General features: G+C 53.7%; 11 protein-coding genes across 11 annotated transcripts; 7 read left to right on the top strand and 4 right to left on the bottom strand.

Annotated features, from left to right (window-relative positions):
* Positions 1 to 170: 170 nt before the first annotated feature.
* J4E87_009302 (uncharacterized protein) lies at positions 171 to 783 on the top strand (the record flags this gene model as incomplete). The annotated part of the gene is made up of 2 exons (XM_049380879.1): positions 171 to 278; positions 340 to 783. 2 exons carry the CDS (start codon positions 171 to 173, stop codon positions 781 to 783), a joined length of 552 nt encoding a protein of 183 aa, XP_049229305.1.
* A 327-nt stretch (positions 784 to 1,110) lies between these two features.
* Positions 1,111 to 2,048, bottom strand: J4E87_009301 (uncharacterized protein; the record flags this gene model as incomplete). Its single annotated transcript, XM_049380878.1, has 2 exons — positions 1,111 to 1,254; positions 1,308 to 2,048. 2 exons carry the CDS (start codon positions 2,046 to 2,048, stop codon positions 1,111 to 1,113), a joined length of 885 nt encoding a protein of 294 aa, XP_049229304.1.
* Positions 2,049 to 2,646: 598 nt separating this feature from the next.
* On the top strand, positions 2,647 to 3,824 carry J4E87_009300 (uncharacterized protein; the record flags this gene model as incomplete). Its single annotated transcript, XM_049380877.1, has 3 exons — positions 2,647 to 2,794; positions 2,849 to 3,692; positions 3,746 to 3,824. 3 exons carry the CDS (start codon positions 2,647 to 2,649, stop codon positions 3,822 to 3,824), a joined length of 1,071 nt encoding a protein of 356 aa, XP_049229303.1.
* A 1,010-nt stretch (positions 3,825 to 4,834) lies between these two features.
* On the top strand, positions 4,835 to 6,695 carry J4E87_009299 (uncharacterized protein; the record flags this gene model as incomplete). Its single annotated transcript, XM_049380876.1, has 4 exons — positions 4,835 to 4,989; positions 5,037 to 6,304; positions 6,356 to 6,470; positions 6,518 to 6,695. 4 exons carry the CDS (start codon positions 4,835 to 4,837, stop codon positions 6,693 to 6,695), a joined length of 1,716 nt encoding a protein of 571 aa, XP_049229302.1.
* Positions 6,696 to 7,613: 918 nt separating this feature from the next.
* Positions 7,614 to 8,712, bottom strand: J4E87_009298 (uncharacterized protein; the record flags this gene model as incomplete). Its single annotated transcript, XM_049380875.1, has 2 exons — positions 7,614 to 7,820; positions 7,870 to 8,712. 2 exons carry the CDS (start codon positions 8,710 to 8,712, stop codon positions 7,614 to 7,616), a joined length of 1,050 nt encoding a protein of 349 aa, XP_049229301.1.
* An 837-nt stretch (positions 8,713 to 9,549) lies between these two features.
* Positions 9,550 to 12,023, top strand: DRS1 (nucleolar DEAD-box protein required for synthesis of 60S ribosomal subunit; the record flags this gene model as incomplete). The annotated part of the gene is made up of 2 exons (XM_049380874.1): positions 9,550 to 11,220; positions 11,271 to 12,023. The coding sequence occupies 2 exons, from the start codon at positions 9,550 to 9,552 to the stop codon at positions 12,021 to 12,023; spliced, it is 2,424 nt and encodes an 807-aa protein (XP_049229300.1).
* Positions 12,024 to 12,919: 896 nt separating this feature from the next.
* Positions 12,920 to 13,919, top strand: J4E87_009296 (uncharacterized protein; the record flags this gene model as incomplete). Its single annotated transcript, XM_049380873.1, has 3 exons — positions 12,920 to 13,031; positions 13,082 to 13,458; positions 13,530 to 13,919. The coding sequence occupies 3 exons, from the start codon at positions 12,920 to 12,922 to the stop codon at positions 13,917 to 13,919; spliced, it is 879 nt and encodes a 292-aa protein (XP_049229299.1).
* A 778-nt stretch (positions 13,920 to 14,697) lies between these two features.
* PAN3 (PAB-dependent poly(A)-specific ribonuclease subunit 3) lies at positions 14,698 to 17,418 on the bottom strand (the record flags this gene model as incomplete). Its single annotated transcript, XM_049380872.1, has 5 exons — positions 14,698 to 16,248; positions 16,336 to 16,370; positions 16,489 to 16,683; positions 16,733 to 16,792; positions 16,845 to 17,418. The coding sequence occupies 5 exons, from the start codon at positions 17,416 to 17,418 to the stop codon at positions 14,698 to 14,700; spliced, it is 2,415 nt and encodes an 804-aa protein (XP_049229298.1).
* A 610-nt stretch (positions 17,419 to 18,028) lies between these two features.
* Positions 18,029 to 19,207, bottom strand: J4E87_009294 (uncharacterized protein; the record flags this gene model as incomplete). The annotated part of the gene is made up of 1 exon (XM_049380871.1): positions 18,029 to 19,207. The coding sequence occupies one exon, from the start codon at positions 19,205 to 19,207 to the stop codon at positions 18,029 to 18,031; it is 1,179 nt and encodes a 392-aa protein (XP_049229297.1).
* Positions 19,208 to 21,355: 2,148 nt separating this feature from the next.
* J4E87_009293 (uncharacterized protein) lies at positions 21,356 to 22,983 on the top strand (the record flags this gene model as incomplete). Its single annotated transcript, XM_049380870.1, has 2 exons — positions 21,356 to 21,785; positions 21,839 to 22,983. The coding sequence occupies 2 exons, from the start codon at positions 21,356 to 21,358 to the stop codon at positions 22,981 to 22,983; spliced, it is 1,575 nt and encodes a 524-aa protein (XP_049229296.1).
* Positions 22,984 to 25,619: 2,636 nt separating this feature from the next.
* On the top strand, positions 25,620 to 27,397 carry J4E87_009292 (uncharacterized protein; the record flags this gene model as incomplete). The annotated part of the gene is made up of 3 exons (XM_049380869.1): positions 25,620 to 25,704; positions 25,754 to 26,606; positions 26,662 to 27,397. 3 exons carry the CDS (start codon positions 25,620 to 25,622, stop codon positions 27,395 to 27,397), a joined length of 1,674 nt encoding a protein of 557 aa, XP_049229295.1.
* Between the last annotated feature and the right edge of the window lie 517 nt (positions 27,398 to 27,914).

Here is a 27,914-nt window from a genome sequence, read left to right as displayed (position 1 = left end):
ATAAAGTGGATGCTGCCTGCTCTCATACGCGTTTCGTTGCTCCTAGGTCCTCGCTCTTGCTTCTGTCAATCGCTATTTCTGTCATTCTTCGATCTTAGTTTCAACTTTAGACGGCACTGTTCACCTGTTCTTTACCAACGTTCTCCACAACTTTCGCAATTACCGTTACCATGCAGTTCAAGAACCTCGCTCTCCTCACTGCCGTTGCTGGCACTGCTGTCGCAGAATTCGCTATCATCACCACACCGTTCCCCACCAACCTCAACATTCTCACCGATGTATGTTCCAGTCTACCCCACCCATTACCTTGTGTAATCAATGCTGATCCACGATATTAAGATCGACGGTTACGCTTCGTCCGTGTTGAACGTAGTCGAGACGGGCCTCGCATCCCTCACCCAAGCCTCCAACCTCGCTGCCGCCAAATCCGCTCACGATGGTCTCAAATCCTTTGTTGCGACTGCTTCATACTCGATTCCCAGCGGCGTTACCGAAGTTGGCGCGCTCGAGACCCTCTCCGAGACACCGGCCTGGTACAGCGCGCTTCCCAGCGATGTGAAGAGCTACTACGACAAGTACAACCAAGAGGTGCAGAGGCTGGTCAACCAGGCTATCCTCGGCGAGAACGGCACTCTTGCTACTACCACTGGAGCTGGTGCCAGTGGTGCGTCCGCGACAGGTGCGAGTGCGTCTGCGACCGGAACCGGTGCCGCCGTGGCCAACGTAGTTGGCGTGATGGGCGCTGGTTTTGCTGCCGCTTTCGCCGGTGTCATGGCCTTGTAAGCGTTGGGACGAAAGGTTGAAGTTGGATTAGAGGAGTAGGATGTACAGGGCAGGTCGTCTAAATTTCTTCATTGGGCTCCCCTTGGCTAGGGATGAGATTTCCACGTGAGGCGGAACGACATCCGAATTTGTAGACGAGTTTTAGTTATGATACCTCTGCTTCTTTTCTGCACAGTTATGAGCTGCGAACGACAGGACGCTCTTCCCGTTAGGTGATCTCTTGTTGTATGCGCCATGTATTTACTCGTCTATACCCTTGCGTCTATGCCATCCCTCTTTCCACGCACACAGTACATGTCTATTGCCCCGCGGCCACGATAAGACTCCCTACTGCCCTTCACCCTTCGGCTTCGCCAACTTCGCAACCTCAGGATCCTTAGTAACCTCCTCGTACTCCGGTCTCGGCAGCTCAAACCCCTGCGTCGACCTCGCATACGTAATACCGCCCAACCTAGATATCGGCTTGAGAACCTGTCCAGCATTAGTAACCTCCAACACCCACAATCTTCACACTCAATACTTACAGCAGGATCAACAAGCACACCCTGCTCATCAACAGCATCCTCCCTGACCCAAAAGTTGACACCCTCCACAAACGCAGTCACACCCGTCTTCTTATCCGGCGTAGCAGGGTTCTTACTCGTCCACTCCACAGTATTCACCAGTTTTCCCTCAATACTAAACACAGCCTCCTTGACACGATCCGGCTTGACAAACTTACTCTTCTCGGCATGCAGCCCGCTAAACGCCCATTCACTCACATCAGCCGGCGCATTGATGCTCGTGTAATTCGCCGCCTCGACGTACTCCTCCGTGATGATGTTGATAACAGCTTCTTTGGTATCAACCAGATTCTTCAGCGTATCCTTAGCCTTGTCCATGCCCCCCGCGAACCCAAGGACGAACATTGGTGGGTCGTGGTTCACGAGGTTGAAGTAGCTGAACGGAGCGAGGTTCGTGCTTTTTCCATCTGCGCTGATTGTTGAGACGAAGCCAATTGGGCGGGGGACAATGGCGGAGATGAGCAGCTTGTAGTTGTGTACTACGGGTCGGCCTTCTTCGTAGGGGTTGATGGAGCGGTGCGCCTTTTGCAAGCTGGAGGGCTCGTTGGGACCGGAACCAGGTGTCCAATTGGGTTTCGGGGTTTGCGTGTAGTGGAAGGAGGAGGATGTGTCGAAGGGTGGGCGCGAGGCTTCGACTGCTTTGAAGTCGCCATGTGGGTTGCGTTTTATCTCCTTTTCGGCATCTGCTCGTCCGGTTGCCATGATGAGGTCTGGAGTTTGAGTGTTGTGATTCAGGTGAAGAATTGTGCTATACTGATGATCACGGGAACGATGTCTTTATATCGATACCTAGGTATGGGTGCAACTGCCGTTTAGTAAAAGATGATCAATCGCGCAAAAAAGTGCTCTACGGCAAATAGCGGATATAATTCCGAGCCTGCAATTGCACAAGGGGCGGCCGCGGAATGCCCACCGAGGCTTTTTGAGCCGCCATCGTAGGAACCTTGGTAGGCCGCTTGAAACTAAGAAGTTCTATTTGCATCGAGGCTACTAGAAGATATATGTTTCTGGGCCGTACAGAAGGTTTGGCCATGGCCATTCTGACGGGTACACACGGCGATTTGCCGCAAGGGACGGGGTTGTCAACGTCATGTACCCCACCATATCTCTCAGCTACCCCGCCACGAACGATAACCACGCCAGAGCTTAGTGGCAGGGTCTACCACGGAAGCTGGAACTGAGGGGCATGGCGATGATAGATAGGCAGCGTGATTGTGCATATCTCTGGATGGTGGTAAATGGACCTTCGCTCCTATAGTTGCCTAAAATAACATTATATCCCTTCTTTCTAGATACGAGCATGTCTACAAGCGATGATTACCAAACCTACAAGTTGGGCAACTTCAAGCTCAAGTCGGGTGGAGAGATTCCAGACGCTTTCATCGCCTACAAGACATTAGGTGACCCATCGCTACCTGCGATCATATATCCAACATGGTATTCAGGGAGTATGTGCAGCCCCAATTAAGCATTACTGAACAGCTGCTAATGCGATGATGTAGCGATTTCCGACAACATCTGGCTGACGGGTTCTGACAAGACACTAAACCCTTCTGAATACTACATCATCATGCCTGCTTTATTCGGCAACGGGCAGTCATCTTCACCATCCAACATGCCAGGTTTGCGCCCGTTTCCAGAAGTGCTGTTCTACGACAACGTGAGAGCGCAGCATGAGCTCGTCACTAAACATCTTGGTGTAAAGCATGCTCGTGCAGTCCTTGGTTGGTCTATGGGTGCAGGACAGACGTACCAGTGGGCTACGCAGTTCCCCGACTTTATGGACCTCGCGGTACCGTTCTGTGGAAGTGCAAAGACGAGCTTGCATAACCAGGTCTTCCTAGAAGGCGTCAAGAGCGCCTTGTACGCTGCAATAGGAACAAGTTCAGCAGGAGTTGCGAAGCCGAGTCTTCTAGCTGCTCAAGGCAAAACAGCGCAATTCGCATCCTCGAACCGAGAGGTCGGATTGAAGGCTCTTGGACGCGTTTATGCTGGCTGGGGGTTCTCACAAGCATTCTATCGTGAAAAGCTGTATGAGACAGCACCCACGCTTGGATTCAAGAATCTGGACGACTTTCTTGTCAACTTCTGGGAAGCTTGGGCGCTCTCGAAAGACCCAGAGAATATGCTGGTCATGGCGCATACATGGCAAGCTGGTGACTGCTCGCAGCAAGAACCGTATAATGGCGATTTTGAGAAAGCGATGAAGGGTATCAAAGCGAAGACACTTGTCCTGCCAGCGAAGACAGATCTGTATTTCCCACCAGAAGATTCGGAAATCGAGGTTCAGAACATGAAGCCAGGCGTGGGAACATTGAGGGTTTTTCCATCTATCTGGGGCCACTGGTAGGTTTGCATCTCCGGATGTATCGAACACTTGAAGCTGACAAGCAACTTAGGGCCGGCGGACCAGGGCAGTCGACCGAAGACGTGAAATGGTTGGATGCCCAAATCCGGGAGTTCTTTTCGAAGAACTGATCTCGCAAACGATGCTACTGCTTTCCCAGCTTGATAGTCTCGACTACCTTGAAACGATCATTGTAGGTATTACGTTGAATAACACATACTTGATCAACATGCCAGTCCAAAGCTGCAGGCATGACTTCATCATTTGGGCTGTGATCCAGATGTTCCGCTATTCTCTTTCTAATCAGTGTGCGGAGTTCATCCAGGCGGACCTCACTCTTCACCTGTCCTACAGAAAGGTGAGGGACGAAGGGCCGCCGATCTGCATTTACTTCAGCAAATTCCTGTTGCAGAACTGCTTGAAGCCGTTGGACATTGTCTGTAGTAGGACCTAGCCAGACTGTTTTGCTGCCCCCTTTGCCGTGGCTGAAGAACCCGGGTGGATCCGCATTGAGCGTTATGTGGAATGATCGTATGTCTCGAACGGCTCTTGCGATACGGACACGTATTTCAGGCTTGAGAGACGAGTGCGAGTCCTCGCCTTGCCCGCTAGTTTCAGAAGGTGACGATAGGAAAGGGTATAGCAGGTTTATATGCGCAGGCCATCGCTCGAAATTCTTGTCGTGCGTGCGTCGGACGCCTTCGATAGGTGCAGCGACATTAGCGGGAGGCAATAGCACTAGCGCACTCTTGTGGGAGAGATGCAAGGGTAATTGTCTCGCCATGTTAGGCGATGGTGATGTTGAGTTGGCAAGGTTTGCCAATGTTGCGATGGCGACGGGTGAATGCCGCCGCTTCTAAGATGAGCCACAGTGGCGCTCTAGCGCCTTGGCAACGGGCTGCTCGAAAGACGGATGCATCCTCGACTTCTGATTGCTGTGCATTCACTTTCCAGACTTCAACTCGGGAAAGGTCGCGTCGCCATGTGGGAGCGCTGAATCTCTTATTACACTCATTTCCCAGCTGTCTCTCACGACAATCCACCCCGACACGCGCCCGATTGCGACTTCTTCCGCGCCAGCTCGCCGCAGCACCCCCGAAGTCGCGCGACCCTTTCAACCCCGATTCTCTCACCCTTCACCATGGACGGCCAGAAGAAGCCCACCCGGCAGTTTGGAGTCACCAGCGCCATATCAGAGGCCGCGCCGACTGAACACGATATCCGGCTAAACGACAAACTCATCGAGACGCTGAAGACTGAGAATGTCTTCGAGACTCCCGAGGGCAACCGCAGAAGGTACGGCAGTCCCTGAACACGTAGTCGCGCCAAGCTAATCTTCGCAGGGAGGAGGTCATCGATCACATCCAGAAGGTCGTCGAAGAGTTTGTCCGTCGCGTCGGCAAACAGAAGGGTGTGCAGCAGCCTATCCTCGATGCCGCCGGCGGCAAGATCTTCACCTTCGGTAGTTACGCTCTCGGCGTCCACGGTCCTACATCGGATATCGATACACTCGTTGTCGCGCCCAAGTTCGTGACCATCGACGAATTCTTCAAAAACTTCCCCCCGACCTTCAGAGAGATGTCCAAGGCCGAAGACATCACCGAATTCGTGCCCGTCGAAGATGCCTTTGTCCCCATTATCAAGATGGAATATCGCGGTGTGAGCATAGACCTGCTATTCGCGTCCTTGCCGAAGAGATCGTCGATACCGAGAACAATGGAGACGATCGAGAAGAAGGATTTGGAAGGTCTCGGCGAGTCGGCAACACGGAGTGTGAACGGCACACGAGTCACCAACGAACTCTTGGATGCGGTGCCGCAAAAGGTCAGCTTTCGACACGCGCTGAGGGCCATCAAACTCTGGTCAAACCGCCGCGGCATCTACGGTGCAGTCTTCGGATACCCTGGCGGAGTTGCGTGGGCTATCATGGTTGCGCGCATCTGCCAGCTGTATCCCATGGCCAACGGCGCTACTATCGTTTCCAAGTTCTTCAGCTTGATGTACAAATGGACCTGGCCGCGACCTGTTATGCTAAAGCACATCGAAGAGGGCGACTTGGGTCTCCGGGTGTGGAATCCCCAGGTCTACGGCGGCGATCGCGCCCACCTCATGCCCATCATCACACCCGCCTTTCCTTCCATGTGCGCTACACATACGGTGATGCCATCGACGCTGCGAATCATGAAGGAGGAGTTCGGGCGAGCGGACAAGATCCTACAGCATATCTTTTCGGGCGCCAAGGACTGGGATTCACTCTTCGAGCGCCACTCCTTCTTTACCAAAGACCACAAATACTACCTCAGTGTCGTTGCCGCGAGTCGGACTAAGGAAGCCAACTCGACCTTCTCCGGACTGGTACAGTCGAAGATCCGTCATATTGTCAAGGGCATCGACGATGGACAAACGGGCATCGACACCGCCCGCCCGTACATTCACTACTTTGAACGCTTCCACCGCTGCAAAGACGATCAGTTCCATGAGGTCACGCAGGGTTCTCTCGAGTATATGATACCGGCATCCGAAGTTCCCGCTGAGGGTACTGAGCCAGCGAATGGCGAGCAGCATATCATCTACACGACGACCTTCTACATTGGTCTTACTTTGCCCCCAGGTACGTTTGTCGAAATTATCCAGCATGTTGCACAGCTAACCTTTGGTGTAGATGCTACAAAGTCGCTCGACATCTCCTACCCAGTGAGTCAATTCAGGAGCTACATCACCGACTCCGACCTTTACGATGACAAAGTGATGTCGGTTAAGGTGGTCCATACGCGCAAGTGAGTATAACGCTCATCCACTCCCAAGGCAATTGCTAACTTGTCAGCACTGCGCTTCCCGATGATGTCTTCGTCGAAGGAGAGACCCGACCGAAAAAGCCTAGCAAAGACAAGAAGAAGAAGGACGCGAAAAGTGCTAAGCGCCACTTCGCCGATACAGGCATTGACGTGCGTGACTCACGCCTCACTAAATCCTCTCGACGCTCACCCGCGTCCCGAGAGTAATCATACGCCATTATGCTGACGATTGTGCTAATACAGGACAGCGAGCATTCGGCAGCAAAGCGTCGACAGGCCGAACTGGCTACCAATGGAGTCGCTACTCCAGCGGCAGCATAAGTTCGCTTTCAGCTAAGCTAGCACATGTTCGCTTTTTCTCTACTCTCCATCATTCACTTGATATTCCTGGGGTTTCTGACATTCTTCTTCTCTTCAGTTCCGGCTGCTTCCTCACGCGCCGAAAAAGGTACGGCTCGTTAGCAACCTGCCTGCCTGATTACACGGGTCTTTATCGATCGAACTAGAGACGCCTCCGGACTTGCGATCCGACGCCGCATCAGGTGCAGGTGCGTATCCGTACATCCGAGGGCCTCTAACAGACAAAACCAGAAAGAAAAAAAAGTAGGAAAAGACCGCCGCAGAGCGCGTCACAAAAACACTACAAGAAGGTTTGATCACCCACTTTTACCATAATGCATCACCCCCATTCTGCAGTTGGCGTTGGTTGGCGTTCAAAATGCATCACATGGCGTTTCACGACGAGCGGGACAGGTGGTATTCGTCCGCGCGATTTGGAGTCACAGAGAGTGAAGGGAGTATCAATTTGCTTTACAAACACCGGGAAAGAGAGGAAACTCGTGGCTGCGAGCTGGGATTCTGTAACTAATACGCAAACTCTGTACAACCAAAAATCTACACCATTTGGGGCCTAAGTGCTCTGGCAGATCCATTGATGGCATCATTGTGTATGAGTGATTGTGATGTGCTGAAGTTCAGCTATAAAATACTGTTGGACATTAACAACATATGTCCAGACCCAATACACTCCATGCCAGGACCCATGTCGCAAGTACACAATATGTTAATAATGCATATTCCTTCGTAATCATAACAGTCATAGCCTCGCCAGTTCAAGATTGCCCTTCATCCCTCTACCATGCTGTCTGACGCCGCAGCAACCGCACCAGTAGTCCCGTCCAGTCCATTGATACCGTCCATCTCGCACACGACCATACCATCGTGAAGCCAGTACGGCATGTCGCGGATGTAAGGAGCTTCGGCTTTCTTAGCGCCAGTCAACGCTGAAGCGGCACTTGCCCAGTTGAAGTATTTGTGGCATCCGACGCAGAACTATCCGTAAGTTAGCAAAGTATTGTGAAGTCGGAACATAGAGTCTTACCATGCTATCACAGCCACCATCCTTCTCGATAACCAACTGGCAATTCGGACACCTCTTTCCATCTTTACCCTGCATGAGCTTGAGTGTCTCTTTCTCGGCATCACTCATCTTCTCATCCACATGCTTCGCCGCATACTCCGCACACGTAACGTCCTTGTGCCACGGGACAAGACACTGGGCGCAAGACCGGAAAGCACAGTCGTTGCACGCGACTTGCGGGTATCCAGCCGCCGTCGCATCTGGCAAACCGATCGCAGTGCATGTCGGTGAAAGACAGGTCATTGGCTTAGGACTCGCAGTTTCTTTCCACACTTCCAGCATTTCCATGTTGAACTTCTCGAGCGCGTCACCGGGAGGCATGTAGCGTAGGATGAAGTGGTGGTCCCAGGGCTCCGTACAACCGGGTTCTAGACAGCCGGCGCCGAGTTGGCGCACACCGAGCGTGTCCATCTTTGCGGAGAGGAAGTTGCCGATACATGTCTTGCAGACGGGGTCGATTTTCCGTTTGCTGGGGTTCCGGGCTAGGTGGGCGATGCAGGTGAAGGGGACGTCTAGGTGTTGCTGCCAGCGGCCGCGCTTCGGTGGTACCCATTTGACAAACTCATCGGTGGGTTGCTCTTCGATGCAGATGCGGCATGTGAAGTGGGTGGGCGGTGGCTTGCGCGGTCTGGGGTTGGGGTTTGGTTTGCGCTTCTTCGCCCAGGGATCTGCACGTGGGCGACGCTTCTTGATGGGCTTGGTGACCTTGGTGGCGTGGGCTTCTGAAGCTGCTTGATTAGTTTGCGAGCGGAGGACTCGGGTGGTTGGGGTGGGTGAGGCTGCTCTTCGTGGTACTCGACGCATGGTGGAGTGAGGTGGTCAGTGAGAGTGGTGGTACGAGTGTTGATGAGTGGTGATTCAGCGACCAAGTAAAGTAGATTGAAGAGTGAAAAGCGTGGTATAGAAGGAGCCTCAACCGGATCGTGACTGACAAGGCTAGTTATATCAGGCTGAGGCTGCAGCTGACGTCGGTTGGCGGTATGGAACCGGAAGGCGCTGTGGATGCCTGGCTTCAATTGGCAGGCAGTGACTCACGGTAAGCTTCTCAGCCGTTTAGTAGGAAGATTGTAGCCTGAGATCTGTAATTTGGCATCTAGGTACCGTGGACGCTTGAGCCAGATAGATGGGTATGTTACTCAGCCTATACCTAGATATCCCATGGGATAAGGCTAGCAGAAGTAGTAAGCAGTATTATATCAGGACCTATACAATATCACATGAGAGAGCGGCCTCCGTGTGAGACTTGGTGTCATCTATTGGCGCATTTGGCCAGTCGTCATTGGACCATGTTCGTTTGTCGCAAACGTCTCTGATGCCTGGTAGGCTGTCAACGCGCTATCAACGCGCTAGCGAGCATCCTGGTGGCTAGATTTTGTGTGCATCTTGCTGCATACACACCATTGAATGTTGATAAATGGGTAAAATTCGAGATGATGTAGACGTCCGAGTGATGTTTGCCACGACTCGGAGATCCAAGCTGTTCGCAGTCGCGACGGCTGCAGCGACCCCACTTTTAGGCTGCAGGGGTGCGCTGAGCACAGATCCCCCGAGCCCGAACTTTTTTTGCGACGCTTGCAAACGCAGAACGCTCAACTATCTCTGCAACTACCCCAGTACACGAGCTATCGTCACACGATAACCATGGCGCCTAAGGACGACGACTTCATTTTCACCATCTCCGATCACGAGGATGTATCCGACGACGGTGGTGCCGACGAGGCTGCAGCAACGGCTAAACTAGCTGGCGCTGGAAAGAAGAGGAAATACACGGAAGACCCAGATCTCAACGTCAAGCCGAAAGAAGTCGCGTCGAAGAAAGCGAAGAAGGACAAGAAGAAGGGAAAGAAAGGAGCCGATCCTGCTCCAGAAATCGAAGAAGATGCGATGCCTGAACCGACCGAAGATGTCGAACAGAACGACGACATTGCCAGCGACTTCGAGTTTGCGGTCGGCGACATAGATACCGGATTCGTGGAGGAGTTTGACGGCTGGGGCAACGACAACGGCACAGTAGCACAGGAGTCGCAGAAGAAGGGCACCGCAGTCGATGTTGACGACATCATCGAGCGGAGACGAAATAAGAAGAGCGCACAGGCAGTCATAGAAACGGAGTCGCCCGAAGCTTCTGTCAATGGCGACTTTGAGGGTTTCGGCGAGGACGATGAGCTCATGGCCGAAGACGGATTCGGCATGGGCGCAGCAAGCGACTCAGAGGAAGACCAGGAGGACGAGGAGGAGGCTTCAGGGGCTGAGGGTAGTGGAAGCGAAGAGGAGGGCGACTCAGACGAAGAAGCAGAAGTACCGCATGTACCACATCCTATGGACCTTGAGGGCGCCGAAACAGACCAAGAAGATCAGAGCGAGGAAGAGGACGCTGTCGAGGCGAAGAAGGCAGCCGCTTTCTTCGCACCCGAAGACAGCGTGCAGATCAAGAAGAAGAAGGGGGCCAAAGGTGGTACTGGTTCTTTCCAAGCCATGTCGCTTTCACGACCCATTCTACGAGGTTTGGCATCTGTCGGCTTCACCGAGCCCACGCCTATCCAGAACAAAGCAGTTCCGATTGCGATGCAAGGCAAGGACGTTGTTGGAGGAGCCGAGACTGGTTCTGGTAAAACGGCCGCTTTCCTCATTCCTATCCTCGAACGTCTGCTCTACCGGCCAAAAAAGGTTCCAACCACTCGTGTCGCCATCTTCATGCCTACTCGTGAGTTGGCGGTACAATGTTTCAACGTCGCGACCAAACTTGCCTCCTTCACCGACATTACCTTCGCACTGATGGCTGGTGGTTTCTCAACGCGCGACCAAGAGGCTGTGCTGAAGACCCGACCGGATGTTGTGATTGCGACGCCTGGTCGTTTCATCGATCACATGCACAACACAGCTGCCTTCCAGGTTGAGCATCTCGAGATTCTTGTTCTCGATGAAGCCGATCGTATGCTCGAAGAGGGTTTCGAGACCCAACTGAACGAGATCCTGACGACTATTCCGAAATCACGACAGACCATGCTGTTCTCCGCTACCATGACGAGCTCAGTTGACAAGCTTATCCGCATCGGTATGGACAAGCCCGTACGTCTGATGGTTGATGCGAAGAAGCACACTGTAGCAGGTCTTACGCAAGAGTTCGTGCGATTGAGGCAGGGCAAGGAAGATAAGAGGCTTGCGTATTTGATGTACATTTGTGAAAAGATTTACACAGAGAAGGTCATCATCTTCTTCAGGCAAAAGAAGGAAGCGCATAGGGTGCGCGTTGTATTCGCTCTCTGTGGGCTCAAGGCTAGTGAGCTCCATGGTAACATGAGCCAAGAGCAGGTAAGCAACTCAATAACATTTGACGTTTGATGCAATACTAACAGTCATAGCGTATTCAATCCGTGGAGGCTTTCCGATCAGGCAAGTCCGCCTACTTGTTGGCTACCGATGTCGCCTCGCGTGGTCTCGATATCAAGAACGTCGCGGTAGTCATCAACTATGAAGCACCGCAAAGTCACGATATCTACATGCATCGTGTTGGTCGTACCGCTCGTGCAGGACGAAGTGGTCGTGCCTGTACGCTTGCCGCAGAACCTGACCGCAAAGTCGTCAAGCAGGCTGTCAAGGCTTCGCGCGACCAAGGCGCCAAGGTTGTTAGTCGACAAGTACCCGTAGAAGAAACCGACAGGTGGATGAAAAAGATCAAGGACCTTGAAGGCGAGATTGAGGAGGTCCTCGCCGAAGAGAAAGAGGAGCGTGCCATGAGCGTCACAGAACGTGACCTCAAGCGAGGTGAGAACTTGATTCAGCACGAAGATGAGATCAAGTCTCGGCCAAGGCGCACATGGTTCGAGTCCGAAAAGGACAAGTTGGCAGAGAAAGAGAAGGGTGCTGCTGCACTAAACGGATCTTCCCAATCTGCCGGAGCAGCTCTGAAGGCCAAGAAGGGGAAGAAGCTCAGTGGCAAAGACCGCAAAAAGCTCGAGATGAACGACGTCCGATCAGAAGGCAAGGTTTGGAAGAAGGGTAAGGCGGATCGCGGTCTCAGTACCGGCAAAGCGAAGGAGAAGCAGGCTCACCAGAAGGCTAAGTCGAAGAAGATCGCTGCGAAGACCGGGTCATTCAAGGGCTTCAAGGAGTAGGTGGTTTATTCAGGAGTGGTTACATAGCTTAATGATACCTCTGATCACGATCCACTATCTCTTAAGATATATGAACAGGGCGAAACACAAAAGTAGATGAACAGGGTTGACGAATACGTAGACATACTCGTAGGCGTTACGCAAGCAGACTCTCATTGAAGACTTCCCCGCTGTTGTATTGCCCTTCTGCATGAAACATGAGATGCTACCGTCAGCAGCAAGACCGGGCAGATGATGTGAAAACAACAACCATGAATTCACAATGTCCATTGCCGACGAGGGCACATGGTCCGTTTGGTCCGGTGACGGAACTGATGTGCGATTGACCTCATATGCCAAGCTCACCCCCTTTCTGGTCTAGGCGGGTAACCGGGAGCTGGCGGACGAACATGGCAGATTTATGGTACCTCAATTTCCAGGCACAACTACTTTGCTTCCACCAGTTTCTTGACACGTACGCTCCTTCCAACACCTCTACTACGCCTTCTTGTCCATCTCGGTCTTACTTTTTGCAGCCGTACTACCAAGCACCTGCATTCGCGACAGGGTTCGTTATCAGCTCGGCTTATCGGCGGCTCATTCGACAACTTTCTGGTCTGGACCCGCACAGCTTCAACAGCTATTGCAAGCCCGACAAAGCGTCTGTTGGCACCCAGCACGCCCGTTCCCGAACGATTCCGTCCGTTCACGCCCAGCGCTGGACTTCACCTCGCTGCACGTCATCCCATACGAGCACCTGCTGCCTAGCGCTCTGAGCATCAGCAGAGCGCGCATACGAGCCTCCACTCTCTGCAGTAAGCGCAGCGGGGTACACGTGTATACAAAGACACGCAGCTATAGCGAGTGTCTCCACTGAGGATAATCGGGAAGACGGATCGGACGCCATCTCGACCACCATGGCATCAGTACAGACACAAGCCAACGGCAACGGCGCCGCGGTACGGCCAGCACAGGCTGAGAAGGAGGGCGCGTACGAGAACATATTCCTCTTCATCCCAAACTTGATCGGTAGGCGCGTCCCTTTCTACTCAACATACACGAGCTAACAACTCCCACAGGCTACTCGCGCGTCTTCCTCGCCCTGATCTCGCTCTACTACATGCCCCTCCACCCACGCACATGCACCCTCCTCTACAGCATATCCTGCCTGCTCGATGCGCTCGACGGCTACGCCGCGCGGGCCTACGAACAGAGCACCAAGTTTGGAGCTGTGCTCGACATGGTGACGGACAGGTGTACAACAACGTGTCTGCTCGTTTTCTTGGCGCAAGCGTTCCCGCGCTTCAGCATCGTCTTCCAGGGCCTCATCTCCCTCGACTTGGCTAGCCACTACATGCACATGTACGCGACGCTGAGCATGGGCGGCAGCGGACAGAGCCACAAGAATGTGAATGAGAGCAGGAGTTGGTTGTTGAAGCAGTACTACTCCAATAACGTACGTTACTCACTCAACTAGAATCTCACGTGTAGCATAGTCGCGAAACATCCGCTAACAACCACCCACAGAAAGTCCTCTTCACCCTCTGCGCCATGAACGAAATCTTCTTCATCGCCCTCTACCTCCTCTCCTTCAGCTCGCCCCTCCTCTCCCCGACCCTCTTCTCCGACCTCAACAACCCCTCGTCCATCCAGCCCGGCTCCCCCGCCGCTCCCAAACCCTCCATGTTCTTCGCTAGCCCCTTCTCCGCCGCAGCCATGGAGATGGCTCGTGCCAACAAGATGGACTCGACTGTCCCTTGGATCTGCATGTTGACGTCAGCTCCCTTTATGGCTGTCAAGCAGTGGATAAATATTGTTCAGATGGTCAAGGCGAGCCAGTGGCTTGCGGAGGGTGATCGCGAGGCGAGGCGGAAGGCGGGTTTGCCTAGGAAGGGGGGCGCGAAGAAGAGTCAATAGATGGCTCTTCTTATCGGGCACACAAGCGGGTCTAAAGTCCAGAGCTGGCGAAAGGACAGACAAACCCGCCGGTAATGAGGAGTACCGCTCACCTGGTGGATTATTTTGGTGGGCATGCATGTGTACAGATCAGATCTTCTGTATGCTGTTTTTCCCTCCCTTCATCTTTCTTCTTTTCTTGTTTTCACCTACTCAATTTGTAGTGATTTGCGACTTCACTTGTCTGCTTCATCAACTTTCTTCATTCGTTTTTTATAGCTTCTAGCTTTTTATCTTGTACGAGTGTTCGTCTCTTCTGCCTCTATAGATGGTCCCAGGCTTTGCGGCGCGGATGAAAAAAAAGATCAAAGTCTTGATAAGGCCTTTGTATGCCAGTATAATAATATGTCGTTTGCTGTATATATACTTACTGAGAGATTGTGGCTGTGATGATACTTATGCTAAAGTCACGGAACAGTTGCTATATGAAGCTAGAATTGCGTTTTCATTGCGCTATGAATAATACGTGTTTCCTCTAATCCCTACTATCCGCCATCTTATTTCCTTCGATACAACAGTAATACGCAACTCATGCAAGCATCTCCAACAGCTCCTCTCCAACCCATTCCAAATCATTCGTCCATCCAATCGTTTCTTCCTCACAAACAACATTCACATTCGCGTCGTCTGGGTCCTTCTGCGACTCAAGTCTCGCTGCAGCCCCTTTAATGAGAAAACCTTTTTCTTCCGTCCATCCATAACGATGCTGCTAGCCGGGTGGACTGGGGGTTGAGGAATCCTATTTCCCCGAAACACGTCCCGCCCGGACCAAGTCCTGGAATGCTGACTCTAGTGCCCGCTTTACTTCGCGGTAGCTCACTATCAGCACGTTTTGCTCGTCGCGGCTGACGAGCGGTATCTTCTCGTCGGTCCCGGCGTCGAGCTTGTTTAAGCAGTCGAGAACGTGCGCGAGGTCAGTGACCGGGTGTCCGTTGGCGTCTACCTGGTGGAAGACGTAATCGCGGAAGAGCTTGAGGTAGTAGCGCTCTCCAGTTTCTGCCCATACCGATGACGGGTTTGCGCCGCTGTTGCCGGGCATGTTTTGAGAAGCGTCTAGCTCTGGTCGCTCGTTGATCATATTCAGCTTGACCAGCAAACGGACCAACCTCGATGATTCCAACTCTTTTCCGAGGTTCACTGTAAGCGTATCCTGGGCATGTAGCTCGCTGTCGAACACCGATGCGAATTGATCGGCAATACCTCCCAGGAAGGTGTCAATGTCTTTCTGCATCGGCGCCGGTGTTGTAGGAGACGATGGTGCTCCTGGTGCTGGTTGAGGGTTGAGCAGCCATTGCACGCACTCCTTGAGACGGGCTGTATAACTTCTAGTGATATAGTCCATCGACTTTTGCATCTGCAAGTGGGCTGTGGCGTTGTTGTTCGCGATGCAAAGTATTAGTCGTCCTAGCTGAACGAGGTCGTCTGCTTGCAGTTCGGGCACGGGACGCGCATTGTCAAACTGGACTATGTCCATAATACTGCATGCGTTGAGTCGTATTCGGTTCTTTGACGTCAACAGTATTTTCGAAGGTGTGATGAGGCGCGCTGCGAGACCCGAACCGTGTATGGCCTTTAGAGCCGATGCAATTTGAACAATGTAGCCCCATAACACTTGCTCCGGTACGTGCGATGATGCAGGTTGCCGCCCGTGGAAACGCTGCACCGGCTTGAAATGCTCATCAGCAAGTGACTTCGAATTTGGATGGTAGTCGGTGACTAAGATTAGAGAACTATCGCCAAAAGCTCGAGTAGTGAACGCTTCGTGGATTGTAACCACATTGCCGTTCAAAACGCGTTTCCATGGCTGGGCGGAGCGAATTGCAGTCTCGCTTGTAAGGCGGAAGTTTTCCAGACGGCGTAGCGCATACGTCTTGCCATCTTTGCTTGACACAGCTTTGTAGATCCAGCTGGCGTACCCAAATGGAGCCGTGTTCTTCTGGGGTGACATGTCTAAACAAAACAAGGAGTGAAACTGCTCAATGACCGGCAAAGTACTATTCGGCGCGACCTGACGTGCAATATCCGCCTTCTTTTGCAACTCTTCCCGAAGAGCGTCAGGTATGAAGAAATCATGTGCAGTACGCTGGTAAGCAAGCAGACCCGTCGGCTGAGGCCCTACCGGCCAGTACAGATGGTATGCTGGAGTTTGAAACGCGTTGGCGTTCTGGAAATACGTCGTCGAAGCATCTTGTGCATACGGGTTGATGGTAGCAGCTTGGTGGGTTGCACCTGCCAGGGTAGAGATACTGGAGGGTGTGCTGAAAGGATCGTAGCCCACATTAGGGTCCACCTAGGGCGTTGTGAGCCGAGAACTGGATGTAAGAACGTGCTCCAAGGTCACGAATGTGAGACAGATATATCAAGTAAAGCCACGCACCATCTGCTGACCCTCAAAAGACTGCGGGACAAAATCTTGGAAGTCATGTGAATTCCAATCAATGGCGGGTTCTTTCGCGTGCATATGCGGGGTGGTGACGGCTGAGACGATCAGCATGCATATAGAAGTCATTTGCGAATGCTCAGGACTCACCGGAGCGTTGCGATTTGGGAGTGAAGACGGCAGCATTGGCCGCCTTGGGCGAGATGGCGGCACTGCGAGAGGACGGGGTCACAGATCCATTGGTGCTCGCCTGCAGAGGCGTGAAGGAGGGAGAGTCGACATTGAATCGCTTTTTGGCGTTCTCGTTCTGGCCCAGCTTGAGGGTGTCGTGGATGTAGGGGCAGGCTAGACAGGGTCACCACAGGATTCGGCAGGTGCGGCCAGCAGCACTTACTGTTTTCGTACCGGCAGTGTCCGTAGATGGTGACATTGCGGCAGAGGGTGTTCTTCGCTTCTGCATAGGCCAGTCAGACATGACATGTGTATAAGGTGTGGCTGCGTCATACCGCGTCCCTTAGGGCGAGGAGAGACGACTCCCCGTCGCGAATCACCCGAAGGACCGCCAAAGGTTGTTGCCATGAATCGCGGCTGGCTCGTCGAGGCGGTGTTGGTAGCAATAGAGGGTTGCTGGCGCGTCTTGGACGCAGTCGGGGGTGAGCGAGCAGCGCTCTGCGCGGGCTCTACGGGCTGCGAGGTGGGGGGTTTGCGGTCGGAGCCGGTATCATCTGACGAGCCGCCTCCCCTACTCCATCGGCCCGTGGACTTGTTCGAGTGTTTCCGCCTGGTGGTGCGCGCCTGTTTCTGGGGCGTGGTAGGGGCGTTGCGCCCGGGGGGATTGGGAAGCGAGTCCCGTGACGACGACGACGTCAACTCGGAGAAGGATTCGGTAGTCGAGGAGCCAGAGCTGGCAATGGCAGTCGCATGTGGGTGGCCCCTGGCTACGGAAAAGAAGGCAGGGCGAGGGGGCGTCGTGGAAGCGTGCGGCGCGCCTTTGTTCGGCGGCGATGCAGGCTGAATGGTGGGCAACCTGTGGCCGGCGTGGTGAGAAGTTCCTGCGAGCACATTAGAAAGCGAGCCCATCAGCGGCGACACGTCGTGGGCAGAAAGAGACGGCGGCTGGAGGTGCCCAGGGCCGCCGTCAGACATGGCGGGCGGGATGTTTCGCGATAGCCGACGAGAGTGGCATGCTGGGGCGGGACAATTGGATGGGTACCTTTCGGAATTGCGGGCTATGAGCCACCCCCAGCGAGTCCAGCGTCCTGTAGGAGCAGCAGCCGCGTCTCCATTAGCAGGCACAGTCCAAATGGCGAGGCAGACTAGACGAGCAGGCGCGCTGGGTGAGTGAGGTGTGATAGCTGCGGACCACACCTATCAGCGAACAGCCGCCTTCCCTGCTGTTTGGCGCGTTTGCAGCTGGTGGCTTAGTCATCCGCTCAGTCATCCAACTTCCCCCTCGGCATGCTTCACACATCACCATATCACCACATCACCTGAGAGCACCAGTAAACGCTGAACACGAAGGCTTACTTGCATCAAGCTCTGAGACTCCACGAAACACTTTGGGGCGATACACCCTCACGTTGCTCGCCTTTCTCTGATACTGCCTGTCGTTCACGTCTTTGACTCCTCACTCAAACGCCCTCCGTGTCTCTTTCAGAACTTCCATCTCCGCCGTTTGCGATGCTTCCCTCTACTGTGACCGGCGTCGGTGAAGGGAGTTTCGGAGCATGCGAATCACCCGAGCACCCATGGCGTTCGCACTGGTCTGCAAGCTGCGGTCGTGAATGGCCTGACCAGGGAATTGTCTGGATGCCTCTGCTTGCGCTTGGGGTCCAGAGATCAGCGGTTGCAGCTCGCTGAAGATGGCCTCATGGATTTCTCCTCGCTGACTCATCTGCTCCGGGTGAAGATCTGGCTCTCTGTTCTGGGGTGGTCGCACAAGTTCGTCCATGTCCGGTGTACGAGGCAGTTGTGTGAACGTACTGCTACCCCCATTGACGACGGGCTGGGTCTGTTGTTGTGCAGCGACGGGTTCAGCACTCATGGTACGGCTTACCCCTCCCACGGCTGTAGGACCGTTGAAACTCGACGGTTCGCCCTGCTCTTGCCGCCACCGGAGATACTCCGGATCAAGCAGAGCTTCTGCATTGGCTCCACGCGGCATCTCATCGAACCAACTAACTCTCATACTCTGGCTCTGAGCGGCCGAGGACCTGAACGGCGACATACCGGGTTGCCATCTACTACCTTCGCCCGGACGCGACGAAGACACTTCTCGCTGTCGTGCTGGACGTTCTACCATGAACGCCTGTGGTGTAGGTACGATAGTCGATGATCCACCCAACTGGCTTTCGCTGGCCATGTAGTGACGGAAAATGCCTGCGTTCACAAACCAATTGTGTCTGTAGTCTCCAAGCATAAACCTTACTGCTCGTTCCGGAATACCCTCAAGCGCTTGCCTGGTGTCCCTTTCAGTTGCGATCGAGAGAAGTGAGAACAACCTTGTCTCTTGCACGAGCTCCCGATCAAAGCTGCCAATAACAGCACTCCTTGACCATTCGCTGCGCATAGCCCCGGTCTCGTCGGGAGTGAAGTGCCAGTTGTCAGGCATGAGTTTGTTCAAGAGAGCGCCATATTCGATAAGCAACCTTGTCTGGTCTAGACCTGGCTCGGGACGGTTGTCTGAAGCCGGTTGGGGACCAAGATGGAGACGAAGCTGCTCCAATCGCTCCAGGTCGCGCACGAACGCAGAGCGATTCCTCCAGCGGTTCTCGAGAGCGACGCTGGAAATTCGTTCTGTTCCCAAAAATACCAGTCTGCGATAACGCGCCTCTATAGGTGTGTATTCGCCTGTTGCCGGGTCGGGCATGATACATGAAGGCACCGGTTTCAACTCGTGAACGGCTTCTAACGCACGTCGGAATCGAGGGTCGCTTGGCGATGTATCAGGAACATCAAGGTTATGGCGCCTTAGCTCGCTCAGGAGTAGGTTGTTGTGGTTGCGAAAAGCCACCACCGTATCTCCCAGCATCGACACGGTGTTACTTAGTTCGTCTAAGCTCGTGAATAGGCCCGCCAGATCTCCTTGTTCATCGACATCACTCAAAGGTGGCTGTGTCGTCACGATTAGTGAATGCGCGTGGATTGCTTCTGTACACAATGCTTACAGGTAGAGGGTGGCGACTCGGAAAGAGCGGCAGGCGACAGTTCGGACAGCTGCTATGTTGTGTGTTCCATGAGTTGAGCCAGGCCAGCAAGCAATGTCTGTGGAAAGTGTGGCCGCAACGGCGAATCTCGTCAACCTCCTGGCCCGACTGTAGCTCATCAAGACAGATTGCACACAGCGTATGTATATCATCGCTGCTTGTCGTCGCGCGCAAGCCGATGCGGACGAAGTCCTCTTGATTCGCTGCCATTGCGACTTCCGGCGGTGTTCGAAAGTCAGTCAAGAGCTGTCGCGAAAATGAAACTGGAGGCAAGAGTATTGTTGGGGAGCTTGGACTTGCTGCCTAATTTTCCACTTCTTCGATTCACTTTCACGTTATTCGTACGCGCGTTTGCACCTTGTGGTCACTCGGCTGTCTAGACAACCGCCCCGCAAGCACTTATCAGTATCGCTACTGGACGCTCGACAGAAGTTTAAACAACCATCACGATTACCCGCTATCTACAACCTCGCTACCCTTCAACATGTCCTGGGCCCCAGCTCTAACGGATCAACAAAAGCGGGACACACCACAAGACGGCGTCGAGAGGGTCACAAGTGCGATACGGATGATCAGACCATGTAGCGGCACTGTAGACGACCACGGTCGAACCGCGCCGAATATGTTTCACCTCCTCAACTGCGGCCATGTTGTCGTTATCGATGGGTCGGATACGAGATGCGGTAGCAACTGCCGATACCCCATAAATGGGGCCAACCCACAGTTCTCAGAGACCCTCGTAAAGTCACCCACGGTGTATGTTATCGACGAAGCTTTTAGGTTCTGTCAATCGCTGATGCGTCCTCTTCTAGTCCAAGGCTCATCAGTATCCTGGCCACTGACTTTCGGCCGCGTCAAGAACCCCTCTATTGCGAAGTCTGTCAGGGAATTCCAGTAGACCACTACCTCTTCCAGAAATACCGTCGACGTTCTCTCGCCCTCACACGCGGTGAAATTGTAGCGGCTCTCCAGATCCCGAACGACCTGGTCGACAACATATTGGCGGCACCGTTCCCCAATCCAGATCTCCAAGAGCACAATTTACATTGTGGCCACAAGGTCTACTGTGTTGCTCAGCAACCTTGTGGTCAGAACTGTGAGTCTGACAAGCCCTGCCCGACGCATCCCTTGGCACTTCTTCTCAACAAGGACTCCGGCGTTATCTTTTGTCAGGAGTGCGTCTTGAGAGCTGAACGGCTTTATACAAGATACGAGGCGAAGGAGAAGGAGTTGGAGGTGAGACGCGAAGGTTACCCCGGGCCGGGGGCTGAATTTGGTTTCTAGGTTTGTAGTTGGTGCCATTCTTCGTTCATCTTTTGGGCCTTTGCACATGATAGACTTTGCTGGAACTCTCCATTCTTATGGACTGGCGCAGGCCAATTTCTCGTCTTCTCAATACCGTTTGTGATGAAAGCGCACGACCAATCATCTTGATGACGTACCTGCTGGAGCTTAGTATCTCACTCTCACTTCGAGAGAGCGCAAGCTCCTAGGCCTATTTGGTATTCACTATGTCAGAGGAGTTGCGCTGCTTTAATATTCTCAATACGGCCAGATGCCTGCTCATTCTATTGTTCTACAGTCCCGGTAGCCTAGCGTTGCCAGACGCAACTAGCGATAATCGCTCACCTTCACTACGTTCAGCAGACTAGGCTACGAAGGTAACCTCAGATTCTCTTTTCTACGACTAAGAGTCTGTAACACCAACGCAACTACTACGTCGTTCTCAACCGTATACCGATCTCATACATACCGACTCGTCGACCTCGTCGCAGATTTGCATCGGCCGCAAAGTCTTCGTCGAAAGCGCAATGGGTAAACAGAAGACAGTCACGACGGGAAAACCGCCGGGACGTCCTCGCGGTGGCGCCAAAGGTGGTAGCCGTGGTGGCGGCCGACCGAAAGGCAGAGCCTCGAAGTCAGCGACCCCAGCGCCGTCAGCGTCAGAAGGTGCACCCAATAGACCGGCACCCAAGCTACTGCTCAAGTCGTCGGTGGGAAGATCGGATAGCCCAGCGCAGCAGCGCGAAGCGACACCTGGATATGGCGAGAGAGGTGATCAAGACGACGATATCCCTCAGCAGTCCGTAGAGGCGGCGCCGGTGACAACTCGCACAGGACGAGCGATTCAAAAGCCAAACCAATACGACGCCGCTCAGGGTAGCGAGATCGATGCCTTCATTGATCAGGCTGAGGAAGATGCTAGAGACGTTGGCAGAGGATCCGTGGCGAGTGATCCATGTGAGTGCTCCTCTCTCTTGTGTTATGATCACAGATTACTGACCTTATTCCAGCGTACGTTACACACAAGGCTCAAGAGCAGATCAAGCAGCCACCAAAGACACCAAAGCCAAGAGGTCGTCCGCCCAAGAACTACAAGCCGTTTAGCGCCGCCGCTGCGAAATCAGTCGAACATTACGGGATGTTCGCGTCCCCTGCAGTGCCTCCCCCGTTCATAGCAGACAAAGAAATATACCTCATCCTGAGCAATCTCAAGAGCAACGCCAAAATCAACCTCGACCTTCCCGGCCTCACCGACGCCGCCAACCCATACCAGGCCCTACCCTACAGCGCCAAGACCCTCACCCAGCTTTACATCGTCTGCTACCAAGAGAAGTTTTGGGATCTCTGCGACATGGTAGCCGATACATGGATCCGCAAGTTCCACGACCAGCGCAAAAAAGCTCAAGAAGACAAGGAAAAGGACGATAAAGCAGAGGAGGAGAAAACAAAGGAAATCTGGCTCCCGAACCGAGCGCTCAATCGGCGCAAGCGAGTCGCACAACAGGCGTGGCGGAAGGGCAAGAACATCCCGGCGGAATTTGATCAGTTTCCTAGAGACTACGACTTGGAAGTCACAGACCCTGAACTTGACAAAGATGTTACGTCGGTCCACACTGATCTCCTCAACTTGCTTTACACACACACATCACCGAGGTGTGGAGCAAGACTGCTTTGGGCCGACGCACTCGCCCTGGGCGGCGACAAGACCGAGCACATCATCGGGAAAATCACGCGCAAGGGCTTCGCTCTACACCCCGAGCTCCTCTTCGACATCATGCAAACAAGCCTGCGCATGGTCCGCCGGAACCTCACGCTCAAGATCGAGGAGAGCACTGAAGGCGCATGGTGCAAGCGGTACCACGAACACGGCAAAAACGGCAACGTCTGCTACCGACAGCGCGCGTCGAGGGTTGACGAGGGCCTAAAAATGGCAATAGAGCAGTCTAGAAACAGGGAAGAGGTTGATGGGGAGGGCGTAGCTGATGATGTGGATTTGTTGGAGGAGTTGGAGTTGGCACTGTGGGCGCAGGAGCAGGAAGAGACTCCCAGGGCTGAGAAGAGAGGGCGCGAGGATGGTGGCGAGGTTAGTCCGAGTAAGCGGGCTAGGTTTGTGGGGGAGGAAGAGGATGCTGAGGGTGACTCTGAGGAAGATTGAGCGAGCTCGGCACAGAGGGTCCGCGGTTGCCTTTTCCGGGAATCCGGGCACGATGTCGCCATCATGGCACAACATCGCCTTGTCAATGATGCTGCAGTTGATTCGATACCTAGGCCGTGCCGGTATAGAAAAAACAATTACACCTACTCACGTTCTGAACTGAAGGCGCGATGTGCTGATCATTGGGCACTGTTGCGCAGCCGTGGTCCTATCGCACCTGCCTTTGATTGTCCTTCACTCTATCGCGCCTACTCCCTGGTCGTCACTTCCCTCGGGTCGACGGCACAATGCTAACACGTGCTTCATCGCCTAACTGCCACTTACAAACACCCTGCCGTCTCATTTGCTGCCAACACACCGACATTCTCCCATCACCCCAGATCTAACGTTCAGTCACACTCTCCCCACAACTAGTTCCGGATAACCGTACAGGACTCTTCAGGCGTCCAGTGAGAGTGACATGTGAACCTCGTACCCCGGGTCCCATTTCTCCGCACGGCTTGAATCAGTTGTTGTGATTACAAGACGTATAAATGGGTCTTATCCCCAACATTGGCGCCTTGGTCCGTCTTGGTCAATACCCACAATGAGCTCGTAAGTGCGTGCTTTCCACCCCATATGCTTTCCAAGGCGGCTAATCAGTTCAGAGGCGTTTGTCAGCGTCCGTATCCACCCGATCATCCAACACCTCCGCCCGCGGACATACGCACACGATGTCTGGATGGATGTGTTGAACGAAAGCCAATGTCTGTTGAGGGCGACCTAGCCGGCGACGGGGATTGAACACAACACCACCTCAGTAGATGTCTCATGCACGGCAATCACCGACACTTGGATTCTTGTGGCTTCGACGGTAGCCGTTTGTATACACGATGCATAAGAGGAAGGATTAGACCCACTGGCATCGCCGACCAGCCGATCAATCTCGCCCGCTGTGGACCAGAAGGATGCCCGCATGATTCTCAAATTTATCACAGCGCTCAAGAGGAGTGGACATGACTTCGATGATGCCTACGAAAAATACGATATAGCAAGAATGTTGCTCTGTTGACGTCTAGGACAAGCACTTGGGCGTCCTTTGGCACAACGGCTTGCGCTGTTCACAAGCACTTGGTGAAGGCATGGCAATCTTGGTCTTCGCTAGCCATCTCACGCGCGCCTCGTGTGTGTGGAGACCCCAAGTCAAAGCGCCTGGGTTCGCGCCGATAACACTCGGAGCTCCGACCGGGGGTGGTGGACGTATCACACCTCTAGACCTGTCTGTTTCTTCGCATCGCATGACAAGATGCACTGCGGATGCAAAGCTCTGTGGAGACAAGAAGAACCCCGGCGGTCTGGGCTTTCGTCAAGACAACAAAGCGCTTGGAGATGTTATGCTTGCCGTTGTGGGTTCAACGATTCAGCTGCCACTACGGCAGAATACAACCTTCCTGCTGGACTTTGGGGTACAGAGCCAAGTACAGAGCCAAGAGTCGGATCATTGTCCTACGACCCATCAGAGGCTCCGACAACCAGGACTCGTCTCAGCGCCAGAGCGACCGAAGAAGCGACACACTTTCACACCTGCGCACCGTTAGCTCTACCAAAACATCCTGCAGGCGCCGTATCTATGTCCGATAGTGTAGTCCCCACGGCGTATGCATTGGAGGGACGGGATACCATTTGGGGTAGTCACAACGCGGGCGCTACTGGAAAAGGCTGAAGGAGTTGGAGCCGCATCGCTTGTGTCGACACACCGCCGCGAGACGAGGTCTCGTCCAGGAGCTTAACCTCAGAAGCCGATACCCTGCTCCGACGCTCCTCTCGGTCATAATTCTGCCGGCGAACGGTCTCGTCGCGAGGCAGCGTCAGAATAGCGTAGTAATTTATCCCGCGTGCGAGATTTTCCCGGGATGGTACCAGCCAATAGCGCGGCATGCATTTACGGCACCTCCCCGGCCGCTACGAGGAGCTTGACAAGCTTCTCTTCCTTGACTGACAGCTAACGTGGGAGACCAAGAGAAATCCGGGACACGAGAGCGTTTGGGGGATAATGCGGGGTTCCCATCGTGTGGTGGCCAGGTTCTTGACTCGTCCTTAGCTCGGCCCCAAGCTCCACAAGACGCACGAACAAGGAAGCTTTCTCCACCTAAGCCTGCCAACCTTTCCGCCTCCTTACTGGGCATGTAACCTACGTGCAGATGGCGCTGCCGTGAGAGACACGAGAGGCGACCGGCGTGGCCGCTTGATCGGTAATTGATCAGACGATCAGCGGTCCGCTTACTGCGCGAGGGTTAGTTCCAACGCCTGCAATGGCCGACGAGACGGGTCGACCTATTGAACGTTGGGAAAACCACAGTTGGGAAGGTCATCCGGCATTCCTGGCTCGGAAGACCGACGCCGACCGCTACTGGCGATGGACAAACGTGGAGTAGAGGCTTCCGGGGTTGACTCTGGGGTCTCATGGATGGTGTGATTTAGCAGGCCTTGCATCTAGGATCTCCGCATCTCGTACCCCACCATCAGTTCAAGTATAAGAGGCACATGCGCCTTTGGACAGTTGAGTCGTCACTGCCTTTCCTCCCTGTCCGACAGACGTAGGTTCCGCAGCTCAATCACGACCTTACTCCGATCTACCTATACCAATATCGCCCATCATGGTCGTTTGGAACCCATGGAAGGAGAACTTGAAGCACACTCCCAAGGAGAGCCTTAACTGGCGTCTCTGGTATGGTGTCTTCGGTAGGTTATCTCACCTCCCTCGAGACTACACCCAACTAACTCGTCGTAGTTTTCGGTCTCATGGGCGCTGCTCGTGGTATCGACGAAGGCCTCATCGGTACTACAGCCGAACTCGACCCCTTCAAACGCAAGTTCGGACTCGAAGAAGACGGCAGCAAGAGCGAGCACGAGATCGCGGAGCTCCTATCGAACATCACATCCATGGTGCAGATGGGTTCCATCTTGGGTTCCCTCATCGCCTTCTTCATCACCGACAAGATTGGTCGTCTCTGGGCTACTCGTCAACTTTGCATTGTCTGGGTTATCGGCATCGTCATCTTCCTCACCAGCTCTATCACTGGTTCCGTTGGACAAATCTACGCCGGCCGCTTCATTGCTGGTATCGGCATCGGACAGACCACCGTCGTCGCACCCACCTACCTAGCTGAGACTGCGCCCAGGGCCATCCGTGGTCTCTGTGTCTGCGCTTTCGCTGGATCTGTCTACATCGGTATCATGCTTGCCTACTTCGCATCATGGGGTTCTTCCATCCACATCTCGTCTGCCACTGATGCTCAATGGCTCGTACCCAACAGCATGCACATCATGTTCGCTGGTCTCATCTTCACCCTCTCTTGGTTCGCCAAGGAGAGTTCTCGTTGGTTGATCAAGGTCGGCCGCCACGAGGAGGCGCTCGACAACCTCGCACAGCTCCGCAACCTCCCCGCTGACCACCCTTACGTCACCTCAGAGATTATGGACATCAACGACCAGCTCAACCGCGAGCGCGAAGCCACTATGGGTACATCTTGGCTCGGTCCCATCCGTGAGCTGTTTTCCAGCAAGGCCAACCTCTACCGTCTTCAGCTCTCTGTCTTGTCGCAGCTGCTATCGCAGTGGTCGGGCGCCAATTCCATCACAATGTAAGTTCGACACTCAGATCCCATTCATTGCGCACGCAACTAACACGATCCCCAGCTACGCACCCAAGTACTTTGAAATGATGGGCACGAGCGGTCAACAAGAGAAGCTCTTTGCCACAGCCATCTTCGGTGTCGTCAAGTTTGTCAGTTCTATGATCTGCGCCTTCTTCCTGATCGACTTCCTCGGCCGCAAGCGCTCTCTCGCTACCGGTATCACACTCCAACTCCTATCCATGCTCTACATGGCCATCTTCCTACTCATCGACACCGGTGTCGCCGATGGCGTACCCCAGAGCTCCAGCCAAAAGCACGCTGCCATGGGCGCCATCGTCATGATCTACTTCTCCGGTTTCGGATGGGCGCTCGGATGGAACTCGATCCAGTACCTCATCAACTCCGAGATCTACCCTCTCCGTCTCCGTGCTCTCGGTGGTTCCATCGCCATGACATTCCACTTTGTCAACCAGTACGGTAACTCCAAGGCTGTACCTCTCATGTTCATTTCCATGACCCACGGAGGTACTATGCTGTTCTTCTCCTGCGTCACCGCCGTCGGTCTCGTCTGGGTCTACTTCTTCCTGCCCGAGACTTCTGGAAAGTCGCTCGAATCTCTCGACGAGATGTTCAACCTTCCTTGGCACCTTATTGGTCGCAAGGGTGCCGAGCTTACAAAGGGTTCTGGTGGCATGGCGGAGATTATGGATGAGTCGGGTGAGAAGGCTGTTGAGTACCAAATGGAGAATGCTGGTGGCGCTGAGCAGCAGACTCACCGCGTGGAGCAGAAGGTCTAAGCCACTGCGGCAGTCGTACGAATACCCTGTATATAGCATCGCACACATTAGTAGTGTTGCTGGATGTATATGAATGAAGTCATGAACACAAAGCTCTGTTCTCATGCATGTGCAAGTCTAACGATCTTTCAATACACTAATAAGTTACAACTGCCGCATTTGCGATCGCATTGCTTTCACCCTATTCCCGGCAAGCATGCAAGCTTTTTCGATTGGATCAATACCCATTTTTCCTTAAACGAATACTAACATCGATTGAAAGATCATCAGCCTCTTCAGATAGCTAAGCCAATACCCACAGTAGGGAGCGACAAGCCAACTCAAACCCGGCGCCAGGTGAGTCAAAGCCTAAAGCTCAACCGATTGTGGAGGACTAGCTTAGGTACCCTAGAGCGATGACGTTAATATGAAAACGGTCGTCCCCAACGCCTCGCTCGTTCAAATCATGATAACCTGCCCCATAGCAATGACAATGAAAACTACCCATGCATAACTTTTGGGGGGGGGGGGGGGGGGG

This window comes from Alternaria ethzedia, assembly GCF_023757985.1.
Source record: "Alternaria ethzedia strain BMP 0044 chromosome Unknown scaffold_34, whole genome shotgun sequence".
Lineage (NCBI taxonomy): Eukaryota > Fungi > Ascomycota > Dothideomycetes > Pleosporales > Pleosporaceae > Alternaria > Alternaria ethzedia.
This window is presented reverse-complemented; position numbering and strand designations above follow the sequence as displayed.